Here is a 24570-nt window from a genome sequence, read left to right on the forward strand (position 1 = left end):
TATTCCTGAAATAAATTTGTTCTGTGTTTTAACTTGAAACTGTATTTTCTGCCAGAGGCAGAAAAACACTGCCTAACTGATGAGAGTATCAGTGACCCTAGGAAATTCTTGAAGTTTTTTATATTAATTATAAAAAACTTTTTTATATTAGTTTATTAGTTTTTTGTATTAATATCTGACAGTGACTACTCAGTATCTTGATTTTGGCTCAAAATGTAAGACAGAGGCATACAGAAATGACTTTAAAATGTTAACTACTTTTTAAATTTTTAATAGAGCATAGTTATTATGGATAATGGATATTTTATATACTTTTTATTTCTACATTTTCAAATGAGTATGTATCACTTATTGAAATACTAACAAATGTAAAGAGAAAAAATAAAGTATCATGTTTACTATTACTCTTTTGGTTTATACAATAATGATTTGTGGTGATCTTTAGTTCCAGAAAGCTGAGTCTGATCTGGATTACATTCAATACAGGTTGGAATATGAAATCAAGACTAATCATCCTGATTCAGCAAGCGAGGTAATCTCCGAAATAAATAAGCTTAAAAAAAAAAAAAAAAGCCTTAACTGAATACTTTAGAATTTTCTCATAGCATTCCTAATAGTAATAGATCATAAGAATTATATTACTAAGTTTATAGAATCTTAAAATCTTGTCATTGTGTTGGAAACTTGGTTATAGCATACTGGAGAAATAGTATCAATAGTCCATGAAATTTGTGGCTACTTTTTTCCCCCTAACCTTTAAAAAATAATCATTGAGTTCAGAGGTACAAGCCACTGTGGCAGCCCCTGAAATTCCAAGAGAGAATATAGGTACCTCTAGGGCAGTTGTTCTTTAGTAAGTTTGAGGGGAGAAGTCCTGGCATTCAGCATATTCTCTGAGGAAGGTAATGATACACTATTAGATTTTTTAGTTGTATTTTATGAATAGTGATTTCCACATAAAGCTATGTATTTAATTATTCTAAGTTTAGGTTGATTAGAAACATTAACTCTGCTTTATGTCATAAAATCGTATACATATATGTCCATGGGGGTGAAAGCAAGTAATATCCAAGCATCATCTGTTAACATTAACACTAAAATCACTAATTTAATAATGTGTATCTTTTTTTCCCCCAAAGCCCAGGTATGAGGCTTATTATCTTTTTTTTTTTTTTTTTGAGACGGATCACTCTGTCACCCAGGCTGGAAGTGCAGTGGTGCAATCTCAGCTCACCACAACCTCCACTTCCTGGGTTCAAGCGATTCTCTTGCCTCAGTCTCCCAAGTAGCTGGGATTACAGGTGTGCGCCACAATGCTTGGCTAATTTTTTTTTTTTTTTTTTTTTGGTATCTTTAGTAGAGACGGGGTTTTACCATGTTGGCCAGGCTGGTCTCGAACTCCTGACCTCAAGTGATCCGCCTACCTCAGCCTCTCAAAGTGTGGGGATTACAGACATGAGCCACCACGCCCAACCAATATTTGTCTTTGATAGCACTTGCCAGCAGACGAGAAATATTGCGTTTTACAGTTTAAAAAAATTCCATAAAATTAAAAAAATTTTTTTGGATTGGGTAGAAGTACAAGTTAAACTAACATTTTATACAAAATTGGGAAAATTTCATGAATGTTTAGTTTTTACTGTTTATTTCATGGAATGCTAGAATTCTATGGGAGTGTAGTTTGTACTGTTCTAGCTCCCTATTCTTTTCTCTCTCTTTCTCTTTTTTCTTCCTTTTCTTTTCTTTTTCTTTCTCTCTCCCCCTCCCTTTCTCTCTCTTCCTCCCTCCCTCCCTCCCTCTCTTTCTCTCTTCCTTCCCTTCCCCTTACCCTCTTTTCCTCCCTTCCTCCTTTCCTTCCTTCCTTCCCTCCTTCCCTCTTTCTCTCCTTCCTTCCTTCCTTCCCTCCCTCCCTCTTTTCCTTCCTCCCGTCCTTCTTCTCCCTCCCTTTCCTCTCTTCCCTTCCTTTTCCTTCCTTCTGTTGCCCAGGCTGGAGTTCAGTGGTACGATCTTGGGTCACTGCAGCCTCGGCCTCCCAGGTTCAAGGGATTCTCCCTCCTCAGCCTCCCAAGTAGCTGGGATTACAGGCTCAGGCCACCATGCTTGGCTAATTTTTGTATTTTTTAGTAGAGATGGGGTTTCACCATGTTAGGCTGGTCTCGAACTCCTGACCTCAAGTGATCCACCTGCCTCAGCCTCCTAAAATGCTGGGATTACAGTCGTGAGCCACCACACCTGGCCCCTTCCTTCCTTTTCTTCCTTTCTTTCCTCCCTTCCCTTCCATTCCTTTGTTCCTTTCCTTTCCTCCCCCTGCCTCCCCTTCCTTCCTTTCTTTCTTTTGTCTTAAAGATTGGTGTGACATTGCTTCTCAGCCTTTTGGCTAAGATCAAGTGTAGTATCTGTTCTTATCAGTTTAAAGACTCTGTATGTGTGTGTGTATGTGTGTGTTTTTAAGACAGGGTCTCACTCTGTCACCAGGCTGGAGTGCAGTGACAAAATCTCAGCTCACTTCAGCCTTGACTTCCTGGGTTCAAGCAATCCTCCCACCTCAGTCTGCCACGTGGAACTATAGGCACATACCACCACACCCAGCTAAAAAAAAAAGTGTTGAGATTACAGGTGTGAGCCACCTTGTCCAACCATTCTTGTAACCTTTTATCATCCACTTATGATAAGTAAAACCCTAAATTGGAAGTATTATAGGCACAAAATTAACTAAAGTGCAGCAAACACTAATAAAAGTTTATGAACACTACAGTTTACAAACACGAATAAAAGAATATAGAGGCTCCTGGCCAGGCACGGTGGCTCATACCTGTAATCCCAGCACTTTGGGAGGCCAAGGCAGGTGGATGACCTGAGGTCAGGAGTTCAAGACCAGCCTGACCAACATGGAGAAACCCCATCTTTACTAAAAAAAAAAAAAAAAAAAAAAAAAATACAAAATTAGCCGGGCGTGGTGGCACATATGCCTGTAATCCCAGCTACTCGGGAGGCTGAGGCAAGAGAATTGCTTGAACCTGGGAAGCAAAGGTTGCGGTGAGCTGAGATCCCGCCATTGCACTCCAGCCTGGGCAACAAGAGCAAAACTCCATCTCAAAAAAAAAAAAAAAAAAAAAAAAAAAAAAAGGATGTAGTGGTTCCCAAGAGCCAGTTACTCAAATAAAACAGGCTATGTGCACAACAGTTTTTTCCTTTGTGGTATGTTGCTAAGTCCTAACCACAGTCCTAACCTGTCATAAACAGGCCATAAATGCAAATCATGTTGTCCTGAATTACTCACTGCCATGTCAGTCTTATTGATTTAGCTGATGTCATAAACACATGTATTATGGGTAGCTGCCTGACTACCCTGTCCTCTTTTAGCTCTATGGCCATTTATTTCTTATGCTTGATTTATCAAGCATATGCTTTCCTTTCCTAGTTTTGTGAGATCCTCAAGGATTAGTTCTTGCCACTTTTATTTTTTCCTGTATGAATCTGTATTTGGGGAACTCATCATTCTCCTGAGTTATATTAATATGTACAGATCTCTGCATATTTTACTACTGAGCTACATTCCAGTTACCTAAAGATCATTTATAATTAAGTTATGTAATTCATTATCACCTCATGAGGAAGATGATTTCTTCCCTCCTACCAATTTCCCTCCCAGTGTTAAACTTTTTTTTTCCCCCCCCCAGATAAAGTCTCACTCTGTTGCCCAGACTGGAGTGCAGTGGCATGATCACGGCTGACTGCAGCCTCAACCTCCTGGGCTCAGGTGATCCTCCCACCTCAGTCTCCTGAGTAGGTGGGAATACAGGTGTGTGCCAACACACCTGGTTCTAATTTTTTGCATTTTAGTAGGGATGGGGTTTTGCCATGTTTACTAGGCTGGTCTCGCCTGGGCTCAAGTGATCCTCCTGTCTCAGCCTCCCAAAGTGTTGGGATTATAGGTGTGAGTCATCACCCCTGGCCTAAACTTTTATTTTTGTCAAATTAATTCTTGAATATATTTGAAGAGTTACAGAAATATAAAGCTTATAATTACAAAGAATAATGCTTCACATTCCCACCTTGGAGGATACCACTTCATCTCAGTGTCTTATGGTATTTCCTTTATATTTCTAAATAGTTTGCTTGTACTGCATTTTAATTTTTCCTCATCTGAAACATCTACTAATTTCCTGGATACGAACTGTTATACTTCACATCCTGGCTTTGCCTCTTACTAGCATTGTGATTTTAGCCAAGTCAGTCAACCTTTCTGTACTTTAATTTCCTCATCTGTAAAATGGAAATATTACTACCTACCTCAGAGGTTGAAAGAGAATTAGTTAACATATATAACTGTTTAGTCCAGAGTAAGTGCTATATGTTAGCTGTTATCACTAATAATAATCTCCTACTATAGCCCTGTTGTAGTAGCTCACACTTGTAGTCCCAGCTACTTGGGAGGCTGAGGTGGGAGGATCACTTGAGCCCAGCAGTTCAAGTGAGCTATGATTGCACCACTGCACTCCAGCCTAGGTGACAGTGAGATTCTAACTCTTTTTTAAAATTTTTTTCCAAGACAGAGTCTTGCTCTGTCGCCCAGGCTGGAGTGCAGTGAACATGATCTTGGCTCACTGCAACCTCTGCCTCCCGGGTTCAAGCGATTCTCCTGCCTCAGCCTCCTGAGTAGCTGGGATTACAGGCACGTGCCACCCTGCCCAGCTAATTTTTGTATTTTTAGTAGAGACAGGGTTTCACCATGTTGGCCAGGCTGGTTTCGAACTCCTGACCTCATGATCCACCCGCCTGGGCCTCCCAAAGTGCTCAGATTAGAGGCATGAGCCATCACACCGAGCTGATTCTAACTCTTAAAAAAAAAGAAGAATTTTGTACTATGGAAGATAAAGTTTAAATACTTTACTACTCATATTTATTCCTATCTTCACAATTTCTATAACTATTGCTTTTATATAAACCCTGTTGAATACTATGTCTGCTTTCCTTTCTTCACAACCTGTTTTTCTAGAGCTAATAATTGTTTTCTTTTTTCCCTTCCATTTGCTTAGTTTTTTTTTTTTTTTTTTGAGACAAGGTTTTGCTCTGTCGCCCAGGCTGGAGAGCAGGAGTTTGAGACCAGCCTGGGCAACATAGGGAAACCCCATCTCCACAAAAAAATAATTTAAAGCTTGGGTAAAGTGGTTCACGCCTGTAATTCCAGCACTTTGGGAGGCCGAGGTAGGCAGATCACCTGAGGTGAGGAGTTCTAGACCAGCCTGGCCAACATGGCAAAACTTCATCTCTACTAAAAATACAAAAATTAGCTGGGTGTGGTGGCACACACCTTTAGTCCCAGCTACTCTGTGACCATGGCTTACGGCAGTATCTACCTCCCAGGCCCAAGTGATCCTCCCTGCTTAGCCGCCCGAGTAGCACTATAGGCATGTGCCACCACACCCAGCTAATTTAAAAAATAATAATTATTATTACATATAATATATAATAATATATAATTATATAAATGTTATATTTATAAATTATATATGTTATATTTATAAATTATATAAATATATAATAAATTTATAATATGTAATTTATATATAATTATATATAATTATTATTATTATTATTTTTTGAGATGGAGTCTTGCTCTGTCACCCAGGCTGGAGTGCAGTGGCATGATCTTGGTTCACTGCAACCTCTGCCTCCCAGGCTCAAGTGATCCACCCACCTCAGCCTCCTGAGTAGCGGGGACTACAGGCGTGTGCCACCACACACGGCTAATTTTTGTAGTATTAGTAGAGATGAGGTTTCGCCATGTTGGCCATTCTGTTCTAGAACTCCTGACCTCAAGTGATCTGCCCCCCTTGGTCTCCCAAAGTGCTGGGACTTGCAGGCGGCCTTTAAATTATTTTTCGTAGGGATGAGGTTTCACGCTATGTTGCCCAGGCTGATATTGAACTCCTGGTCAGGAGTCAAGCGATCCTCCCACCTTGGCCTCCCAAAGTGCTAGAATTACAAGTATGAGCCACCAAGGCCCAGCCTGCTTAGTTTTTCTATATACTTATCACTAATTCAGCCTCCGACATTTCTAATGACTGTAAAACTCTTCTCAATATTGTCAGACACACTACATGTTCCTTTAGTTTCATTTTCTCCCATGGAAACATCCTGTCCTTTCTGGTGTCTCTGTCCTGCTCCCATCTGACCTCCTGCTCTATAGGCTTCTTGCATGGCTGTCTTTCTGGGTGGTTTTTTTTTTTTTTTTTTTTTTTTGAGATATTATCGCACTCTGTGGTTAGGCTGGAGTGCAGTGGCGTGATCTCGGATCACTGCAACCTCTGCCTCCCGGGTTCAAGCAATTCTCCCACCTCAGCCTCCCGAGTAGCTGGGACTACAGGCGTACGCCCACATGCCCGGCTAGTTATTATTATTATTATTTGTTTTGGTATTTTAGTAGAGACGGCATTTCACCATGTTGCCCAGGCTGGTCTCGAACTCTTGAGCTCAGGCAATCCGCCCACCTCAGCCTCCCAAAGTGCTAGGCTAGGATTACAGGCATGAGCCACTGTTCCCGGCCTCTTTTTTTTTGTTTGTTTGTTTTTTGAGAGGGAGTTTCGCTGTTGTCACCCAGGCTGGAGTGCAATGGCGCCATCTCGGCTCACTGCCTCCCAGGCTCAAGTGATTCTCCTGCCTCAGCCTACTGAGCAGCAAGGACTACAGGTGCCCACCACAATGCCTGGCTAATTTTTGTATTTTTAGTAGAGACGGGGTTTCACCACGTTGGCCAGGCTGGTCTCGAACTCCTAACCTCATGTGATCCACCCATCTTGACCTCCCAAAGTGTTGAGATTATAGTCATGAGCCACCGCGCCTGGCATTTCTGGGATTTCTTCACCATTATTTTGGTATTTCCCTTTGTTTTACTCCTGTGTTGGATCATATGTTTCACTTTTTGGTGGTTTATTTCTTTGATCTGGAAGTATATCCTTTAGATGCTTCCCAAGGAAGATTACACAGAAAGTTAACTTTTTGAGATGCTGAATGTTTGAAAAAGTCTTTATTGCACCCTTTAACCCTTTATTTGATGAATGGTTTTGTTGAATATAGAATTCTAGATTGGAGATTTTCTCTTAATTTTAACATCATCACTTCGTGGCTTTCTAGCTTCTATTGTTGCTGTTGAAAAATAGATGCCATTCTCATTCCTGATCCTTTGTCTGTGCTTTCCTTCTCAGCCTACCCCAGTCCCTTACCTATCACCTGGAAGTTTCAGAATATTTTTTCTATCCTGCGAAAATTTACAGTTATGGTATAGATCTTTTTATTAATTGTGCTGTCACTTGGTGGGCCTGAAAATACATGAATCTTACCTAATCATAAAAAAAGAAATCTGACAGGGTGCAGTGGCTCACACCTGTAATTCTAGCACTTTGGGAGACTGATGCAGAAGGATCGCTTAAGGCCAGGAGTTTAAGACCAGCCTGGGCGACAGAGTGAGATTCCTGTTTCTATTAAAAAAAAAAAAAAAAAAAAATTAAAAGAAAGAAAAGAATTACCAAGTGGCAGAAGGGGCCCAATTGAAATGTCTTTTATGGAATAGTGGTAATTTATATTGCAAAATAAATCTGGGAAACCAATATAGTTTATAAATACAGTTGGGTTGGCATGAATTTTATATTTTGTATATATATAAATAAATTGATATTTATACATACTTTATCCCCATGATAGTATGTTTACGAATTTTGGCCGGGCGCGGTGGCTCACGCCTGTAATCCCAGCACTTTGGGAGGCCGAGGCATGCGGATCACGAGGTCAGGAAATCAAGACCATCCTGGCTAACATGGTGAAACCCCGTCTCTACTAAAAATGTAAAAAAATTAGCCGGGCATAGTGGCAGGCACCTGTAGTCCCAGCTACTCCAGAGGCTGAGGCAGGAGAATGACGTGAACTCAGGAGACCGAACTTGCAGTGAGCCAAGATCGCGCCACTGCACTCCAGCCTGGGCAATAAGAGTGAGACTCTGTCTCAAAAAAAAAAAAAAAAAGTTTTATAAGTAGTTTCATGTTGTCTTATTCTTTAAGAACAAGTATAAATAGTGCCTTTTATTGCCTTCCGAATAGCATTTAGAATTGTATTTTAGAAATATATAATTGTATTTTAGAAATATATAATTTATTATTGTGAACTATGCATCAAATGTTATATATTTAAGGTGACCCTTAATTGCTGTTTAATAGTGCTGATTTTTTTGGTGGGTTATTTCTGTACCTAGGCTATAAATTTCTTGAGAATAGGATCTAGGTCTTATACTTTTCTCGCTTCCCCATCGCCCATCTGATGTCATGTGGCTGCATAATTAAATACTCAACAGTGTTCAATTAAATGGATGGTAGAATGTGTTGTATGTATACAGTATTTTAATTCTTAAAAAGCTTAATCTTTCATAATTTAATACATGTTAATTTTTTTCCTGATGTAGAAAAATCCAGTTACACTCTTAAAGGAATTGTCAGCAATAAAGTCTCGATATCAAACTTTGTATGCCCGCTTTAAACCAGTTGCTGTTGAGCAGAAAGAGACTAAGAGCCGCATATGTGCTACTGTGAATAAAACTATGAATGTGATACAAAAACTACAGAAGCAAACAGACCTGGAGGTAATGCTTTCAATTGACAGGTTAGATTTGTATAAATTTAGCTCTGAGTGTTGCCTTGAAAAATACACTTGCTGTAACTTAAACTTTGAAACTCAGCAGTCAGTTTGAACTATTGAAAGATTTTCCTGATACCCTGAAGTATAATAGCTCTTATTTCTGTTTATTCAAAAATAAGCATTTGGACTTGACATGGTTAATAAAGAAGTGTGCCGTCTTGAATTATGTAACCATGGCAGAAAACTTGGTAATACTTACTAAATCTAGCAGCTTAGCTGGTTCCTGCAAGTACTAGTGAGAATGAGATGTCTAGAAAATGGTTGGTTAGAGTGCTGTATTAAGGAGCTGTGTCTGGGCATGGCAGAATAATAGCACTGTCTGCCATGAGCATGGGAAGGAGGAAGGCATATGTGATATTTATTTGCCAACTTTGCACTAAATTTTGGCTTAAGATACTTTGAATTATGGGCTTATAGCTAGAGTAAATCAGAAAGGTTAATTACCCAGGTCAGTTTGATCAAGAATACTTTATATTGCAAATGGAGGGGAAAAAATAGAATAACATCTGCTTAGAACGATAAAATGATACCTAAGATGTATCTATTATAATCACAAGGAGATGAATGGCAGAGGAAGAAAGGGCAAATTAAACAGGGAATAGAGGTAATGGGGAGATGGAATTTAAAACAGTAAGGGTTGTGTTACATCCTAGTAAATTAAATGCAAAAAAAGTATGTATATAAGCTTTTATAAATCATCTCAGATCACACATTCTTCATTATATGTGCCTGACAATAGAGCACATAACCTTGTTCTTAGGAAACAAATAGCTGATTAAGTATAGTTCCAGATGTACATGACAACATATCTGTATAGAACCATAAATTTTTTGAAGCACAGAATAAACATGGGTGAGAGGGCAAAGAGAAAATGGTATTTTGAATATCTACAGATTTCCCCCACTGGATATAATAAATCGATGGTGTATTTTTGAGACTACAAATTGGTACATAAAAGTAGTTGTATAGTGATAGAAGATTTCTTTTTTTTTTTTTTTTTCTTTTTTTGAGATGAAGTTTTACTCGTTTCCCAGGCTGGAGTGCAATGGCACGACCTCGGCTCACTGCAACCTCTGCCTACCGGGTTCAAGTGATTCTCCTGCCTTAGCCTCCAGAATAGCTGGAATTACAGGTGCCTGCCACAATGCCCGGCTAATTTTTTGCAGTTTTAGTAGACACAGGGTTTCACCGTGTTAGCGAGGATGGTCTTGATTTCCTGACCTCGTGATCCGCATGCCTCGGCCTCCCAAAGTGCTGGGATTACAGGCGTGAGCCACCATATCCAGCCAGTGATGGAAGATTTCAATCATCTGACTATCTGTAAAGGTTTTCAGTTGAAGAAATACCTGAAATGAACAATACTTATGTCAAAGGCTGAAAACTAAGGGAGCTTTTACTTTGGATCACGTTATGGCAAATAAGAAGAAATGATTTAAAAGTTATAAAACTTGAAAGAGGTGGTCATATTTTAGAATCAATGATGACCAAATTGGGAAATGTTGGCTATAGTAAGTCTTGTACCTACTACTTTAAAAATGAGATAGTATGCTGGGCACAGTGGCTCATGCCTATAATCTCGGCACTTTGGGAGGTCAAGGCAGGAGGCTCAGTTGAGGCCAGGAGTTTGAGACTAGCCTGGACAACATAGTGAGACCCTATCTCTACTAAGAAAAAAGAAAAAAATATTTTAAAATTACTGGGCATGGGAGTGCATGCTGGTAGTTCCATCTATTTGGGGCAGAAGGATCCTTTGACTCTAGGAGTTTGAGGCTGCAGTGAGCTATGATTGCACCACTGAATTCCAGCCTGGGTGATGTGAGACTGTCCAAAACATTTTTTTTGAATAAACTAAAATAAAAATGAGATAGTATTAGAAAGTTCAGAGGGAATAGAGATATGATACTTAATCTTCTGAGAGATGTTTAAAAGGGGGGCTTAATAAACCATAATACTGATAAAATTTTTATGATCCAAATGTGAATGGGAATGACATCTGTAGAGCTGATAACCAAAAACAGTTATATGAGCCCAGAGTTTAAAGGACTTGCAAGGTACAATTTGTAAATAAATTTCAAATATTAAAAGGTCATAGGGAGAAACCTGCAAAATCAGTTAGGAAAGCCAAAGGGGCCGGGTGTGGTGGCTCACGTCTGTAATCCCAGCACTTTGGGAGGCCAAGGCGGGAGGATCAAGAGGCCAGGAGATCCGAGACCATCCTGGCTGATATGGTGAAACCTCGTCTCTACTAAAATAACTAAAAATTAGCCAGGCCTGGTGTTGCATGCCTGTGGTCCCAGCTACTCGGGAGGCTGAGACAGGGGAATTGCTTGAACCTAGGGGGTGGAGGTTGCAGTGAGCCGAAATCGTGCCACTGCACTCCAGCCTGGCAACAGAGTGGGACTCTTTCTCAAAAAAAAAAAAAAAAGAAAAAAAAAGAAAGAAAAAGCCAAAGGCAGATTGAGCTAAGGCCTCTGAAATTTTCTAAAATAAGGAAAAGGTTATTTTAAAGGGGCTTTAAAATTATTTGGAGAACAAGAAGGACAAGAAAAGGATAAATTCTCCTTGGAACCAATAGTGCTTTGTTTATAGATAACAAAATGTATATCTTTTCAGGTATTATCTTGCTATAATCTTTATCAATGAGTGGTTTTTCATTTGGAAGGGTAGAAAATATATTTGAATTTATAATATTCAAAAAGAACACTTGAACTGATAATACTAAATAATAAATACAGAACAGAAAAGGAGGTAGGAGAAAGGAAATACCATACTAATTTTGTAGTCTTTCTTAGGGGATATTAAGACTGACGAAGAAAAAAAGAGAAAAAACACTGAGGTTTATTTATTTATTTATTTATTTATTTTTTGTTTTTTGAGATGGAGTCTCCCTCTGTTGCCCAGGCTGGAGTACAATGTCACGATCTTGGCTCACAGCAACTTCGGCCTCCCGGATTCAAGCAATTCTCCTGCCTCAGCCTCCCAAGTGGCTGGGACTACAGGCACATGCCACCATGCCCAGCTGATTTTTTTGTATTTTTAGTAGAGATGGGGTTTCACCAAGTTGGCCAGGCTGGTCTCGATCCCCTGACCGCAAGTGATCCACCTGTCTTGGCCTCTCAAAGTGCTGGGATTACAGATGTGAGCCTCCGTGCCCTCATATTTAAACTGAGGTTTAAATATGCTCAATTATAAAGGTGGTCTCATCAAAAGAGAAAAGGGACTAAACTTACACCCAAACAAAAAATAGCAAAACAAACGCCCCAAACATATATAACAATAAATAGAAAATTAAAAAGGCATTAAAAGTAGAATATGTAGTATTCCATGATCTTCCAAAATATGTGTGATAAAGAAGAAAAATTTCTACAAACTTTAGACTGGTTAACTTGACTTTAATTCCTGGAAAAATTATTTGAGAATTTATTAAACAGATGGTCTGAAAAGTTTTGTAGTGATCACAAGGAGCAACATGGATTCATCAGTCTTACAGCTGGGTGTGGCAGTGTGCATCTGTAGTCGCAGCTACTTGGGAGGCTGAGGTGGGACGATTGCTTGAGCCCAGGAGTTAGAGGTTGCAGTGAGCTATGACCACACCACTGCACTCTAGCCTGGGCGATTGAACAAGACCCTGTCTCTAAAACAAAAACAAAACGAAAAACCAAGTCTTGTCAGAATAACATTTCCTTTTTTTGAGGCAGAAGAAGGAAATCCTGTAACTGTTTGGGTTGTAGTAAGACATATGATTGTTTTTCATTTTATCCTTGTGAACATGTTGGGCAAATGTTGGTCTGATCAGTGGAACCAGCTGCATATCAGAATCATATAGGTTCTGTGGCTGTTCTAGATCTGGGCTGTCCTATTTGCATAACCTAATGTGGCTATATAAATTTAAATTTAGGCTGGGCACAGTGGCTTATGCCTGTAATCCCAGCACTTTGGGAGGCTGAGGCAGGTGGATCACCTGAGGTCAGTAGTTCCAGACCAGCCTGGCCAACATGGTGAAACCCCCATCTCTACTAAAGAAATACAAAAAATTAGCCAGGCGTGGTGGCGGGTGCCTGTAATCCCAGCTTCTTGGGAGGCTGAGGCAGGAGAATCTCCTGAATCTGGGAGGTGGAGGTTGCAGTGAGCTGAGATTGCACTCCAGCCTGGGCAACAAGAGTGAAACTCCATTTCAAATAAAAAAAAAGAAAAAAGAAAAAGAAATGAAATTTACATTTAAGGTGGTTAAATGAAAAATAAGCATTAAGTTCTTCACCTACTGATTGGACAGTGCCGATATAGAATATTTCCAGCATCATGGAAAGTTTTATTGGACAATGTCGCCCTAGAGATTCTGATTCTGTAGGTCTGGGGTGTTCCAGATTTGGCAGTCTCTCTAGAGATGACCTATATAGTTGGCAGAATTGTAACTACTTAATTCTTCAGGTTGTACCTCCTATTAATTCCCCACATAACCCTTTGTTTCAGGCAGGCTGTCTGTTGGTGCTCTGTGAAAGTCCCTTACAACTTCCCTTCAGCCTCCCTTCTTCTTTTGCTGCTACCTGCTTTTGGTGAATGCTATTGGCTGTTTTTCTTTCTCAGCATCTGTTCTCCTTTCCTGCCTACCAGAGTGTAGACATGCAGTGCATAATTATGTTTTGGTCAACAATGGACCAAATATATATGGCAGTGGTCCCAGAAGATTATAATAGCATATTTTTACGTACTCTTATGTTCAGATGTTTAGATATAAAAATACCATGTGTTACCACTGCCTACAGTATTCAGCACAGTAACATGCTGTACAGATTTGTAGCCCAGGAGCAGTAGGCTATACCATATAGCCTGAGTGTATATATACAATCTCTGTGTAAGTACACTGTGATGTTCACATATGAAACTGCCTAACCATGTATTTCTCAGAACGTATTCCTGTCATTAAGTGACACATGACTATACTGACTTTCTTGAGATGTGTGTTGTCCCTCATAGCCATGTGCCTGAGATGAAGCTGGCCTCATCCTCGGCTCCAGGGGTGCATCTGATTGGCATAGGGAATGGACTTTATTTTTTAACTAACAGTGGTTGAGGAATGGGTTTGTAACCCAAATGACATGTGAGTAAGGATAGTCTGGAAGTAGGTAACCAGGAAGACTTTACTCACTGCTAAGACAACCCTGAGAAGAGAAGGCTTCTTCTGGACACTGTGTAGAATTGTGATACCTAGAACCGTTAAAGCCATTTGCTGTCAGCTTGAGGGTAAAGGTACCATCCAGGAATATTAGAGCTGTCAGATGGAAAAAACTGAGTCCTTACATTGTTCAGTTGCTGAATAAATCAGCCCGGAAGTCTTTCCTTTTTCTGAAGTTATTGTGGAATGATAATACATTTTCTTTTCTTTATCTTTTTTTTTTTTTTTTGAGACAGAGTTTCACTCTTATTGCCCAGGCTGGAGTACAGTGGCGCAATCTCAGCTCACTGCAACCTCCGCCTCCCAGGTTCAAGCAGTTCTCCTGCCTCAACCTCCCGAGTAGCTAGGATTACAAGTGCTCGCCACCATGCCCAGCTAATATTTTGTATTTTTAGTAGAGATGAGGTTTCACCATGTTGGTCAGGCCGGTTTCAAACTCCTGACCTCAGGTGATCCACCCACCTCGGCCTTCCAAAGTGCTGGGATTACAGGCATGAGACACCGCATCCAGCCTGTTTTTTCTTTTTTTAAGATGAGGTCTTGCTCTGCTGCCCAGGCTAGAGTGCAGTGACACCATCATGGCTGACTGCAGTCTCGACCTCTCAGGCTCAAGCGTCCTCCCACCACAGCCTCCCGAGCAGCTGGGACCACAGGTGTGTGCCACCATGCCCAGCTAAAAATTTGTGTACTAATAAGTTAAAAATTAGCTACTCAGGAGGCTGAGGTGGGAGGATTGCTTGAGCCCGGGAGGCTGCGGCTGCAGGGAGCCGTGATTGCACCACTGCACTCCAGCCTGGGCAACAGAGTGACCCTGTTTCAAAAATAAAAAAAAATTTTTTGGAAAAAAATTAGATGGTTGCATCTGTACTGAACAACTGTAGACTTTTTTCCTTATCATTTATTCCTTCTACAATATAGTGTAACAACTATGTACATAGCATTTACATTGTATTAGGTATTATAAGTAATCTAGAGATGACTTAAAGTATATAGGAGGATGTGTACAGTTTCTATGCAAATACTACACAATTTCATATAAGGGACTTGAGCATCTGTGGATTTTGTTATCCTGGAACCAATCTCCCACAAATACTGAGGGTTGACTGTACTTTTAGAATATGGCATCCAAACATGACTTCTTTGGTTCTACTATAATCCTTAAATTGTTTGATTTCTTGGTCTTGTTTCTTCAACTTAATTGCAAGTTCTTTAGAAGCTCAAACATCATAGGACCTTGTATATAAATAGCCAAGTATCTGTTTTTTCCCTTGCCCTTCTAAATCTGTGATTACATATATAGTATAAGCTTAGGGAAACATTTATTGGTCGACAATGCAGAAGTTAACTAAACTGATTTAACAGTCTTTGAAGATGTTTGAAATAAAAATTTTATCATTTATTTTCTAGCTGTCACCACTGACTAAAGAAGAGAAAACTGCGGCAGAGCAATTCAAATCTCACATGCCAGATTTATGAAGAAATGGATCTGGAAAGGAAACTAACAGAGAAGAGCTTAATTCCAGAGAAATTTAGGAAGATGTTTTGTTAACCCTTGATGTCTAGAGATTGGGGGCTGGTGAAGGAGGTTTGGCTTCAATGACTGGATAATGATGTCTTTCATGAGAGAGACTATAAGGGCAGATAATATATGAATAAAGTTCAGCCAAAAGGGTCAAAGGAGAATAAAATGATTTAAATATATGTATACACGCATGCACACACACACTTAGTCTTGCAATTTCAGGCAACACTATTTTGCATCTGTTTTCTTTTTCTAAGTCATGATAATGTAGATGTTCTGGTCTATCATAAAAGAATGTTTATGTACATTTCAGTCATTCAATATGTGGCTTTGGAAATTAAAGTATAGCTAAAATATTTGTATTACACATTATATATAATTTCATTTTGTAAATGTTGATTGCGCATGTGGCCACATTATTGTTGAGACTGCTTTTATGTGACCTGTAGTCTTCCACAAAACCTAAAGTAATAACCTGGCTTTTCTGTGATAGCCACTTTTGCGTATTTTTTTTCCCTATTTCCCTTGCCTGCTAATGTTGAGCAGCATGAACTTGCTTTCTGATGCTGTTTTAGACTGTCCCTGTTGTATTTCAATAATACCTTTGTTTTCCTTCAGCCTTTATTACTGTAATTGTTCATTCTACATGAAAGCTAAGAAACTGAAATTAGAAGAGCACTTACCTGCTACTTGCCAATTTTGTGTGAGTGTGTTATATGTGTCAATTTCCCTTTAAAATAACTATGTATTTTAAAATAACTATTGGCAATAAGGAAACTGTTCAAAGTAGAGGCAGATCTTGATACAAAGATGTTAATCACAGGGTTGTTTATGATAGCAATGTACATACACATTTGGCTAGTACTAGGTGAATAGGAAAATAAATCATGTTGTATGTATACAATAAGAGGTCAAGTTGTCAATAAATTATTACTGTTAATGTTCTGGGAAATGCTGAAACTATGCTAAGTGGGGGAGAGGGAAAGCAGGTATTGCAGTTTTGTAATGAAGATTGGGCTTTGGAGTCATATCTGAGATGTAAGTAGCAGGTTTTAAATTCTAGCTATGACCCTGGGCAGATCACTTAACTTTTGAGTGTCAGAATGTTTGGAAGGCAAGACAGTAAAGTGTTTTAATACAGGGTTCAGTATTTAGTAAGCCTTCAATAAGTGATACTACATACATGTAATAAAAACTAAGCATTGAAAGGACTAGGAAAAATGTATCAAATGTTAGTTCTCTGCAGGTTATAGAATTATACTTTTACATAATTTTAAAATTTCAGTTATGAGCATGTTTGTCCATTAACAAACTTACAATAACTGAAAAACAGGGTTGTGAGAACAGCTTCACTTAAAATTGTCTTGTCTAGTTTGAGTATTTCAAGAACAGAAAGCTTCCTTTTTTTTTTTTTTTTTTTTTTTGAGACGGAGTCTCACTCTGTCGCTCAGGCTGGAGTGCAGTGGTACGCTCTTAGTTCAATGCAACCTCCGCCTCCCAGGTTCAAGCAGTTCTCTGCCCCACCCTCCCGAGTAGCTGGAATTACAGGTGCCTGCCACCATGCCTGGCTAATTTTTTGTATTTTTAGTACAGATGGGTTTTCACCATCTTGGCCAGGCTCGTCTTGAACTCCTGATGGTGATTCACCCACCTCAGCCTCGCAAAGTGCTGGGATTACAGGCGTAAGCTACCATGCCCAGCCGCTTTTTTTTAATTACAGAGAAGTAAGTTACACCTTAGTATCAGATATTAATTTTCTTCAGTGTTCAGGCAATTAGTATTTAGAAAGTTCTTGTCATGAGATGGCTCTGGGATGTGATAATGATTGTTGGGATTGAAAAAATGGTAGTATCATGGAGAGATCATAATAAATTCTTATTATAATAGTATTAAAAGTGGTTTTGCTTTCAGTTAGGGAGAAAAATTAGATTGTACTATTTTTCCTCTATGATTTCCTTCAGTTATCTTCCAAATGTTATTTTCCCCCCACAGCCCCCTTAACATTGTTCTCTATGCACTTCTCAATACATTTTCATTTGTTTTTCAAGCCTCTTTGTGGATGACTCCTAAATACAACTTCTTCCTCTAGCTCTAGATCCATATTTCCAATAAAATCCCCTACCTGAATATTGAAATTAAACATGTCCAGAATACTTACTGATTTTACTGTTAATAGCCACTATTCTGTTGTTTGGAATTAAAATCTGTATAACTAATTTGCATCCCTTTATCTTCTTAGTCAATAAAACCTACAATTCTCTCTCTAAAATGGTCATAGTATACAACCTCCACATTATCTTCACACCTCCTTAATTTAGATCTTTTGTTTCTCATCTGGATTATAATTGTTTTATCCTATGTGACTATAGTGTTTTTATGTCTTAAGTTATAAATAATACATGTTTAAGAATTTAAAAATCACAGGGATGGCCGGGTGTGGTGGTTCACGCCTGTAACCCCAGCACTTTGGGAGGTCGAGGCGGGAGGATCACAAGGTCAAGAGATCGAGACCATCCTGGCCAACATGGTGAAACCCCGTCGCTACTAAAAATACAAAAATTAGCTGGGCGTGGTGGCATGTGCCTGTAGTCCCAGCTACTTGGGAGGCTGAGGCAGGGGAATCACTTGAACCCGGGAGGTGGAGGTTGCAGTGAGCTGAGATCGCACCATTGTACGCTGGCTTGGTGACAGAGTGAGACTCTGTCTCAAAAAAAACCCCCAAAAAACAAACAACAACAACAACAAACAGGCATGTAAATTCTCTAGAGGTAATCTGCAAATAATTTCTTCAGGCATTTCTACATGTATACAAATTTAAAAAAATTTTTTCAACAAAAGTAGGTTGATACTGTGCCTTGTACTGCTGCTGTACTTAATTTTTTTTCATTTCATTATTTTATTTGAGACAGTGTCTCACTCTGTCACCCACGCTATAGTGCAGTGACGCTATCATGGCTCACTGTAGCCTCTAGGGCTCAAGCAATCCTTCGGCCTCAGCCTGCCAAGTAGCTGGGACCACAGGTACATGCCAACAACCCCTGCTAATTTTTGTATATTTTGTAGAGACTGGGTTTCATCATGTTGCCCAGGCTGGTCTCCAACTCCTGAGCTCAAGAGATCTGCCAGCCTCAGCTTCCCAAAGTCCTGGGATACGTGAGCCACTGCGCCCGGTCTTCAATTCTAATATATTTTTGTTACGTCACATATCCACCCTTCTTTTTAATAGCTGTAATCTATTATATGGCTATACCATACCTTTTTTTTTTTTTTTTTTTTTAGACAGGATCTGGCTCTGTTGCCCAGGTCATACTGCAGTGGTGTGATCTTGGATCACTGCAGCCTCAAAACTCCTGGGCTCAAGTGGTTCTTCCATCTCAGCCTCCAGAGTAGCTGGGACCATAGGTGTGCACCACCATGCCCCCAGCTAAATATATAATTTTTATCAGTTCCTTATTGATAGACATTTAAACTCTATAACAGCAAGTTATACAAATAATATAACAAGTTGTAAAACATTAAGTTATTTAGGGATATATATGAAGTTAGGAGATTTTTCTTGTGGGGAGGGCAGCAAGGTCAGCCTTTAAGAGATTCTGATGGAGCAGACCATTGGCTCCCAAACCCCAGGGCTTGGCAATCCATGTGAGTTTAGCATCTTGCCAACTAAATTATTTATTTTGCTCAAGTTATCCTTTTTGCTTGCAATCAGTTGTACAGGTTTCTAACTGTTCGATATTATGAACTAGTGCAGTAAGTCCTTCAACATTTTTGGATTCTTCGGCAAACATACAAGAATCTATCTTACTATTTACCATATAAGTATTGCAATTTGTCTTATTTGTCTTCTACACTGCGCCTTGAGAGCAAGGCCCACTCACTTCTCATTACTCTGAATCCTAAGTACAGCACTGCATTCTTTTTTTTTTTTTTTTTTTGAGACGGAGTTTCACTCTTGTTGCCCAGGCTGGAGTTCAATGGCGCCATCTCAGCTCATCGCAACCTCCGCCTCCCAGGTTCAAGCGATTCTCCTGCCTCAGCCTCTCTAGTAGCTGGGATTACAGGCATGCGCCACCACACTCGGCTAATTTTGTATTTTTAGTAGAGACGGGGTTTCTCCATGTTGGTCAGGCTGGTCTTGAACTCCCGACCTCAGGTGATCCGCCCGCCTTGGCCTCCCAAAGTGCTGGGATTACAGGCATGAGCCACCACGCCCGGCCTAGCACTGCATTCTATAATTATTTTAAGTAAAATTGTCATAACATAAAATTAACCATCAACCATTTAAAAATGTACAACTGAGGGCATTTTCGTAAAAATAGCGTTATACAACCATCAGCTCCATGTAGTTCAAAGACCACAAATAATTCTTACTGAAAGCATTTTTCAGTCTCAGATTAATCTTTCTAAATTATATCTTGTTCATGACCCACGTAGTTAAAATAAATTGTTGCTACCCACCACCTATAAGCCTAAATGCCTGATATTCAAGAACTTGTTTCTAGATTATTAGTGATTCTCTACATGTGCACTCCAGGTCGATTAAGTATAATTAGTTGTTTGCAATAAATACAGGAAAAATTAAACTCAAATTATGAATTTGATGTGCCCTCTTTGTCTCACACACCTTCAATTCTTGCAATCTTTACACATCTCTTCTGGCAAGAAATTGTAGAAAGCAGATCCCATTTATAGGAAAGATGAATATCGCTGATACCCTTTCAATAGTCCCACTGCGACAACTTATGCGGCAAGAATGAAGTGTGGGATGTGGGAATGAAGTCTTCACAGTGTGTGGTCCCGTCCACTCAGCACCTGAATGAGAAATGACACCTCTTCAGGCTTCACAGTCTGGAGCCTTCTAACTCAATTTGCTTTGGTAGGTGGAACCCAAGTCCTACAAACCTTAGACTCTTTCTTCCAGAACCACTAACCACTAACCCTGTGCACCAGGGTTTCTCAAAGTGCGGGCCACAGGCCACCTGCTACCGAATCACACACAATGTTGGGTGAAAACGTGGATGGCCTGGGCCCCACCCTAAAAATCTCAGAGTCCGAATACCTAAGGGTGTGGCTCCGAAGACCGCTTTCCACTAGCGCGCCAGGTGGCTCCGTCTTTGGCGCGCAAGTTTGAGAGCCGTGGGTCCCCGCCCTCCGCCGAGGTGGGCGGGGCGTAGCGGAGCCCCACGCTCAGACCGCCTACGCAGGCTGGGGCCGGAGGCACGCAACCCTGAGGCAGCGAGTCGCCAAGTCTCGTGTGCGCCCCGCAACGCGGGAACTAGGCGAACCTTTCACGCTTCTCCCCTCCTTTCTCCTCCCGCAGCGTCCTGCGCGCATGCGCTTCGCGCCTTCTCTCGCCGCCGCGCCCCCAGCTGTCCTGGTTACAGTTGGTGTTTGCGAATTCTCTGCGGCGCCTTCTTTGCCGAACTCCAGCGGCGGTTCCATACGCGCGCGCCCGCGTCACGTGGGCCGAGATTTCCCTCGCGGCTGCTGGCCGGCGGGTGAGCCCGGAGAAAGGAGCCGCGGCCACTGCTCGCCCTACCTCTGCGCCCCGGGGCGGGCGCGCCGGTAAAAATGGCGAAATGGGGGTAGTCGGCGCTGGACCTGAAGCGATGGGGCACGCAGGTGGGGCTGTTGTCGGAGCCCCCTGACGTGGGCGCCGGGCTTCTCTAGGTGATTTGATCTGGCGACCTCAGGCCGGCGCCTGAGGTCAGACTACGGAGCCCGCGGGTCGCCAACGGCCTCGCCGAGAGCCGGAGGCAATGGATGAACAGAGCGTGGAGGTGAGGGGGTTGTGAGGGTGGTGGTTAGTCCCCGCCCCCACCCGATGAGCGGTTTTTATTCGGGGAGCCGTGCCCATGTCCTCCCTCCGGTAGGGCACCCCTACCCCACACCCTACACCCCTGCCGCTGTGGAGAGGGCTGGCCCTGTACCAAGGACGCCGTTCTCATTCTGCAGCGCTCCGGGTGTCTTGTGCTCACTGTTCCGCAGTCAGGTGGTGCGTATCCTGGAGTTTTCAAGGATGTCTTGGCACAGGTACTCTTCCCCACCGGGTATTTACAAACTGCATCCTGTTCCGAGCAAAACTGCAGATTCATCAAATGGACGTACCCTGCCACTCGCCACCAGACCTTAAGAGTTCTTGAGCTGATCTAAATCTCCTTCCAAATGGATAATCATCTTTCTCTCTCAGTGGCACATTTTGCAAGCTTCTGCCTTTCCTTCCTAGATTGAATCAGCATATATTATCTCATGTGTAGTTTCCAGAACAAACTGTTCTTTTTATAACTGATTCTTGTAAGCTGTGAGTTAAAATAGTTGGGATATGTAGGATATGTAAGTAAAGGCTAGGAATATTTTTTAAAAGATTGTTTATTGAACTTAATTGTATAATCATTATCAAATTTTGAACCTTTCAGATACTGAACTAGGAAATCCTTGCTTTTTAGTAAGAGGTAACTGTGTTATGGATATTCCACTTGAAACTAGTCATTCTGTAGTCTTGTTGTCCACCCCGTTGCAGGTTACAGAATCTGCATCTCCCAGGTTCTTTCTGGCCCTACAGAGTCATGATGAGATTCATGAGTAATTTTCTCCTTAATTCCTCATGTAAAGTATTATAAAGGTTTTGTAAACTTATCTTGGTTTTAGGAGGGTTTAATTCTAGAATGGAGTGAAAGTAAATGTCAGTACTATAAAAACAAAGTATACAATACAATAACAGTACGTTTAATTGTATCTTTTTTCTTGTTAAAAACTTTTCAGTTACTTCCTAAATTGATTAAACTGAGACTTGCAAAGATAATACTGTTTCTTGTATTTACATATTTTTGTTGTTGTTGTTCCCAAGATTGCTTTGAACTACCGTCAGCATTTTCATTTGGGGCAGAATCTCAGGTTCAAATAAGTAGCTAGTCGGTTTTAACATCAGGGCAGCAATTCAGATTTCTGGATTCTTAATTCATTTTTTTCTGGGTCACAGTACACTGCCTTTAGGATAAGTGTCTTTTTAAACTTCTTTTTCCTCTAAATTATAAAATCAGCTTATACCTTTTGGGGAAATTGCAGAAAAAGTTAAAAAGTTCATGTGTATTCAGTCATATAGTCTGCCTTTTTTCCTTTTTTTTTTTTTTGAGACAGAGTCTCACTCTGTCACCCAGTCTGGAGTGCAGTGGCACCCTCTCGGCTCAATGCAACCTCCGCCTCACAGGTTCAAGCGATTCTCCTGCCTCAGCCTCCTGAGTAGCTGGGATTACAGGCGCACACCACCACGCCTGGCTAATTTTTATATTTTCAGTAGAGACGGGATTTCACCATTTTGGCCAGGCTGGTTTCGAACTCCCGACCTCAAGTGATCCACCTGCCTCGGCCTTCCAAAGTGCTGGGATTACAGTCATGAACCATTGTGCCTGGGCCTTTTTTCCTTGCTGTCGTACATTATATGCATTTTTCTGTTATCATTAGATGAAGAACTATTTCTAGTGACTAATCTTTGTGTAACTGCCGTAATTTACTTAATATTCGGACATTCGGGCTGTACCTAGATTCTTGCCATTATAATTACTGCTTCAGTGAAAATTTTTCTACATAAGTCTGTGTTTGCATTTCCTGTATTTTCCTTAGAATAGTATCATCATGAAGCTTAGAAAAATGGAAGTACATTTTCCAGATATTTTAAGGTACTCTGGACCTTGACCAACCAAATCCTGATATGGAATATAGTTAAAATAGAGATATCAGCCCAAAATAAATGTAAATGTTGAGTTGTTTTGAGCTTGCCTTTTACTCTTGATTCAGTAGCCTAAACTGGTGGATCTTACATCTTTTATTGTTTTCAGAGCATTGCTGAGGTTTTCCGATGTTTCATTTGTATGGAGAAATTGCGGGATGCACGCCTGTGTCCTCATTGCTCCAAGCTGTGTTGTTTCAGCTGTATTAGGGTAAGTTGTATTTCTTTTTACATGTAGCTAGTATATATAGTGTATATTGTAAGGATTAACCATTTCCCTTATCTTTTTATTTTACATTTTTTTGCCCTAAAGTGCTTGCTTGCATTATGCTTGGGGTTGAGGAATACTAAGGTAAATGACAAATTGCCTGCCTTGAAGGAGCCTAAATCTAATTGAGGGAATGGAGTTTAGAATGTTTATATTGAAGAATGTGTGGTATCATAAAGAGACACTAAAGAAGTGCTGTGGGGCTCAGAAGAGGATTAGTTTATATGCGTTTGGTGAGTAAGATGGAGAAAAAGTGTTTAATCTTAAATAGTTGCAAGACACTGTAGAGATAAATATAATCTAGGGGCTTTAAAACTTGAGTGTTGGCACTTTGGGAGGCTGAGATGGGTGGATGACAAGGTCAAGAGATCGAGACCATCCTGGCCAACATGGTGAAACCCTGTCTCTACTAAAAATACAAAAATTAGCTGGGCGTGGTGGCATGCGCCTGTGTCCCAGCTACCCAGGGGGCTGAGGCAGGAGAATCACTTGAACCTGGGAGGGCAGAGGTTGCAGTGAGCCGAGATAGCGCCACCGCACTCTAGCCTGGTGACAAAGTGAGACTCCATCTCAAAAAACAAAAGAAAACAAAAAACAAAATTTGAATGTTGGCTGGGAGCGGTGGCCCAGGCCTGTAATCTCAGCACTTTAGGAGGGCGAGGCGGGCGGATCACGGGGTCAGGAGTTCGAGACCAGCCTGACCAACATGGTGAAACCCCGTCTCTACTAAAAATACAAAAATTAACTGAGTGTGGTGGTGTGTGCCTGTAATCCCAGCTACTGAGGAGGCTGAGGCAGGAGAATTGCTTGAACCCAGGAGGCAGAGGTTGCAGTGAGCTGAGATCACGTCAGTGCACTCCAGCCTGGGCGACAGAGCGAGACTGTGTCTCAAAAAACCAAAAAAACATTATGAGGAAGTTTGGTTGTGTGTGCCAGTGTCCAATAGCACATCTACAGAGCATAGTTGAAAACTGCCTTGTTCACATTCCTCTTCAATTATTTATTTTCCTGAGAAAATCAAAGAGGTCACATGCTCTTCACCTCAAACTTCCTGTTTCGGCTGGGCGCGGTAGCTCACGCCTGTAATCCCAGAATTTTGGGAGGGTGAGGTGGGTGGATCACCTGAGGTCAGGAGTTCGAGACCAGCCTGACCAATATGGTGAAACCCTGTCTCTACTAAAAATACAAAAATT

The 24570-nt window shown here is 40.8% G+C and overlaps 3 protein-coding genes and 1 pseudogene across 49 annotated transcripts in view; 3 read left to right on the forward strand and 1 right to left on the reverse strand.

Moving 5' to 3' along the window:
- The window catches only part of SKA2 (spindle and kinetochore associated complex subunit 2), a 42290-nt gene extending 24691 nt beyond the window's left edge, over positions 1-17599 (forward strand). The window contains exons 2-4 of one of the 3 annotated variants that reach the window (XM_015437796.3): positions 446-532; positions 8456-8652; positions 15269-17599. In XM_015437796.3, coding sequence (XP_015293282.1) covers positions 446-532; positions 8456-8652; positions 15269-15281 — 297 coding nt within the window. In that variant the 3' untranslated portion in view covers positions 15282-17599. The remainder of the gene's footprint in view (positions 1-445; positions 533-8455; positions 8653-15268) is intronic. The other 2 variants (XM_045376072.2, XM_074019150.1) reach the window with 2 other exon arrangements.
- PRR11 (proline rich 11) overlaps positions 1-20635 on the reverse strand; it is an 89709-nt gene extending 69074 nt beyond the window's left edge. Inside the window, exon 1 of one of the 2 annotated variants that reach the window (XM_074019138.1) lies at positions 20124-20635. The gene's annotated coding sequence lies outside the window, so the exon portion shown is untranslated. The remainder of the gene's footprint in view (positions 1-20123) is intronic. The other variant, XM_045376069.3, reaches the window with a different exon arrangement.
- Positions 2358-2521, forward strand: LOC123569666 (U2 spliceosomal RNA; annotated as a pseudogene).
- Positions 20636-20851: 216 nt separating the features above from the next.
- Positions 20852-24570, forward strand: part of TRIM37 (tripartite motif containing 37) — a 140205-nt gene continuing 136486 nt past the window's right edge. For 20 of the 44 annotated variants that reach the window (XR_010581795.1, XR_010581793.2, XM_074019113.1 and 17 more), the window contains exons 1-3: positions 20852-21163; positions 21339-21416; positions 23219-23320. Coding sequence is in view for 34 of the 44 variants with exons in the window: in XM_074019113.1 (XP_073875214.1) it covers positions 21143-21163; positions 21339-21416; positions 23219-23320 (201 nt within the window). In the remaining 10 variants the exon portion in view is untranslated. The remainder of the gene's footprint in view (positions 21164-21338; positions 21417-23218; positions 23321-24570) is intronic. The other 24 variants (XR_012425575.1, XM_074019117.1, XM_074019134.1 and 21 more) reach the window with 2 other exon arrangements.

This window comes from Macaca fascicularis, chromosome 16, assembly GCF_037993035.2.
Source record: "Macaca fascicularis isolate 582-1 chromosome 16, T2T-MFA8v1.1".
In the NCBI taxonomy this organism is placed as follows: domain Eukaryota; kingdom Metazoa; phylum Chordata; class Mammalia; order Primates; family Cercopithecidae; genus Macaca; species Macaca fascicularis.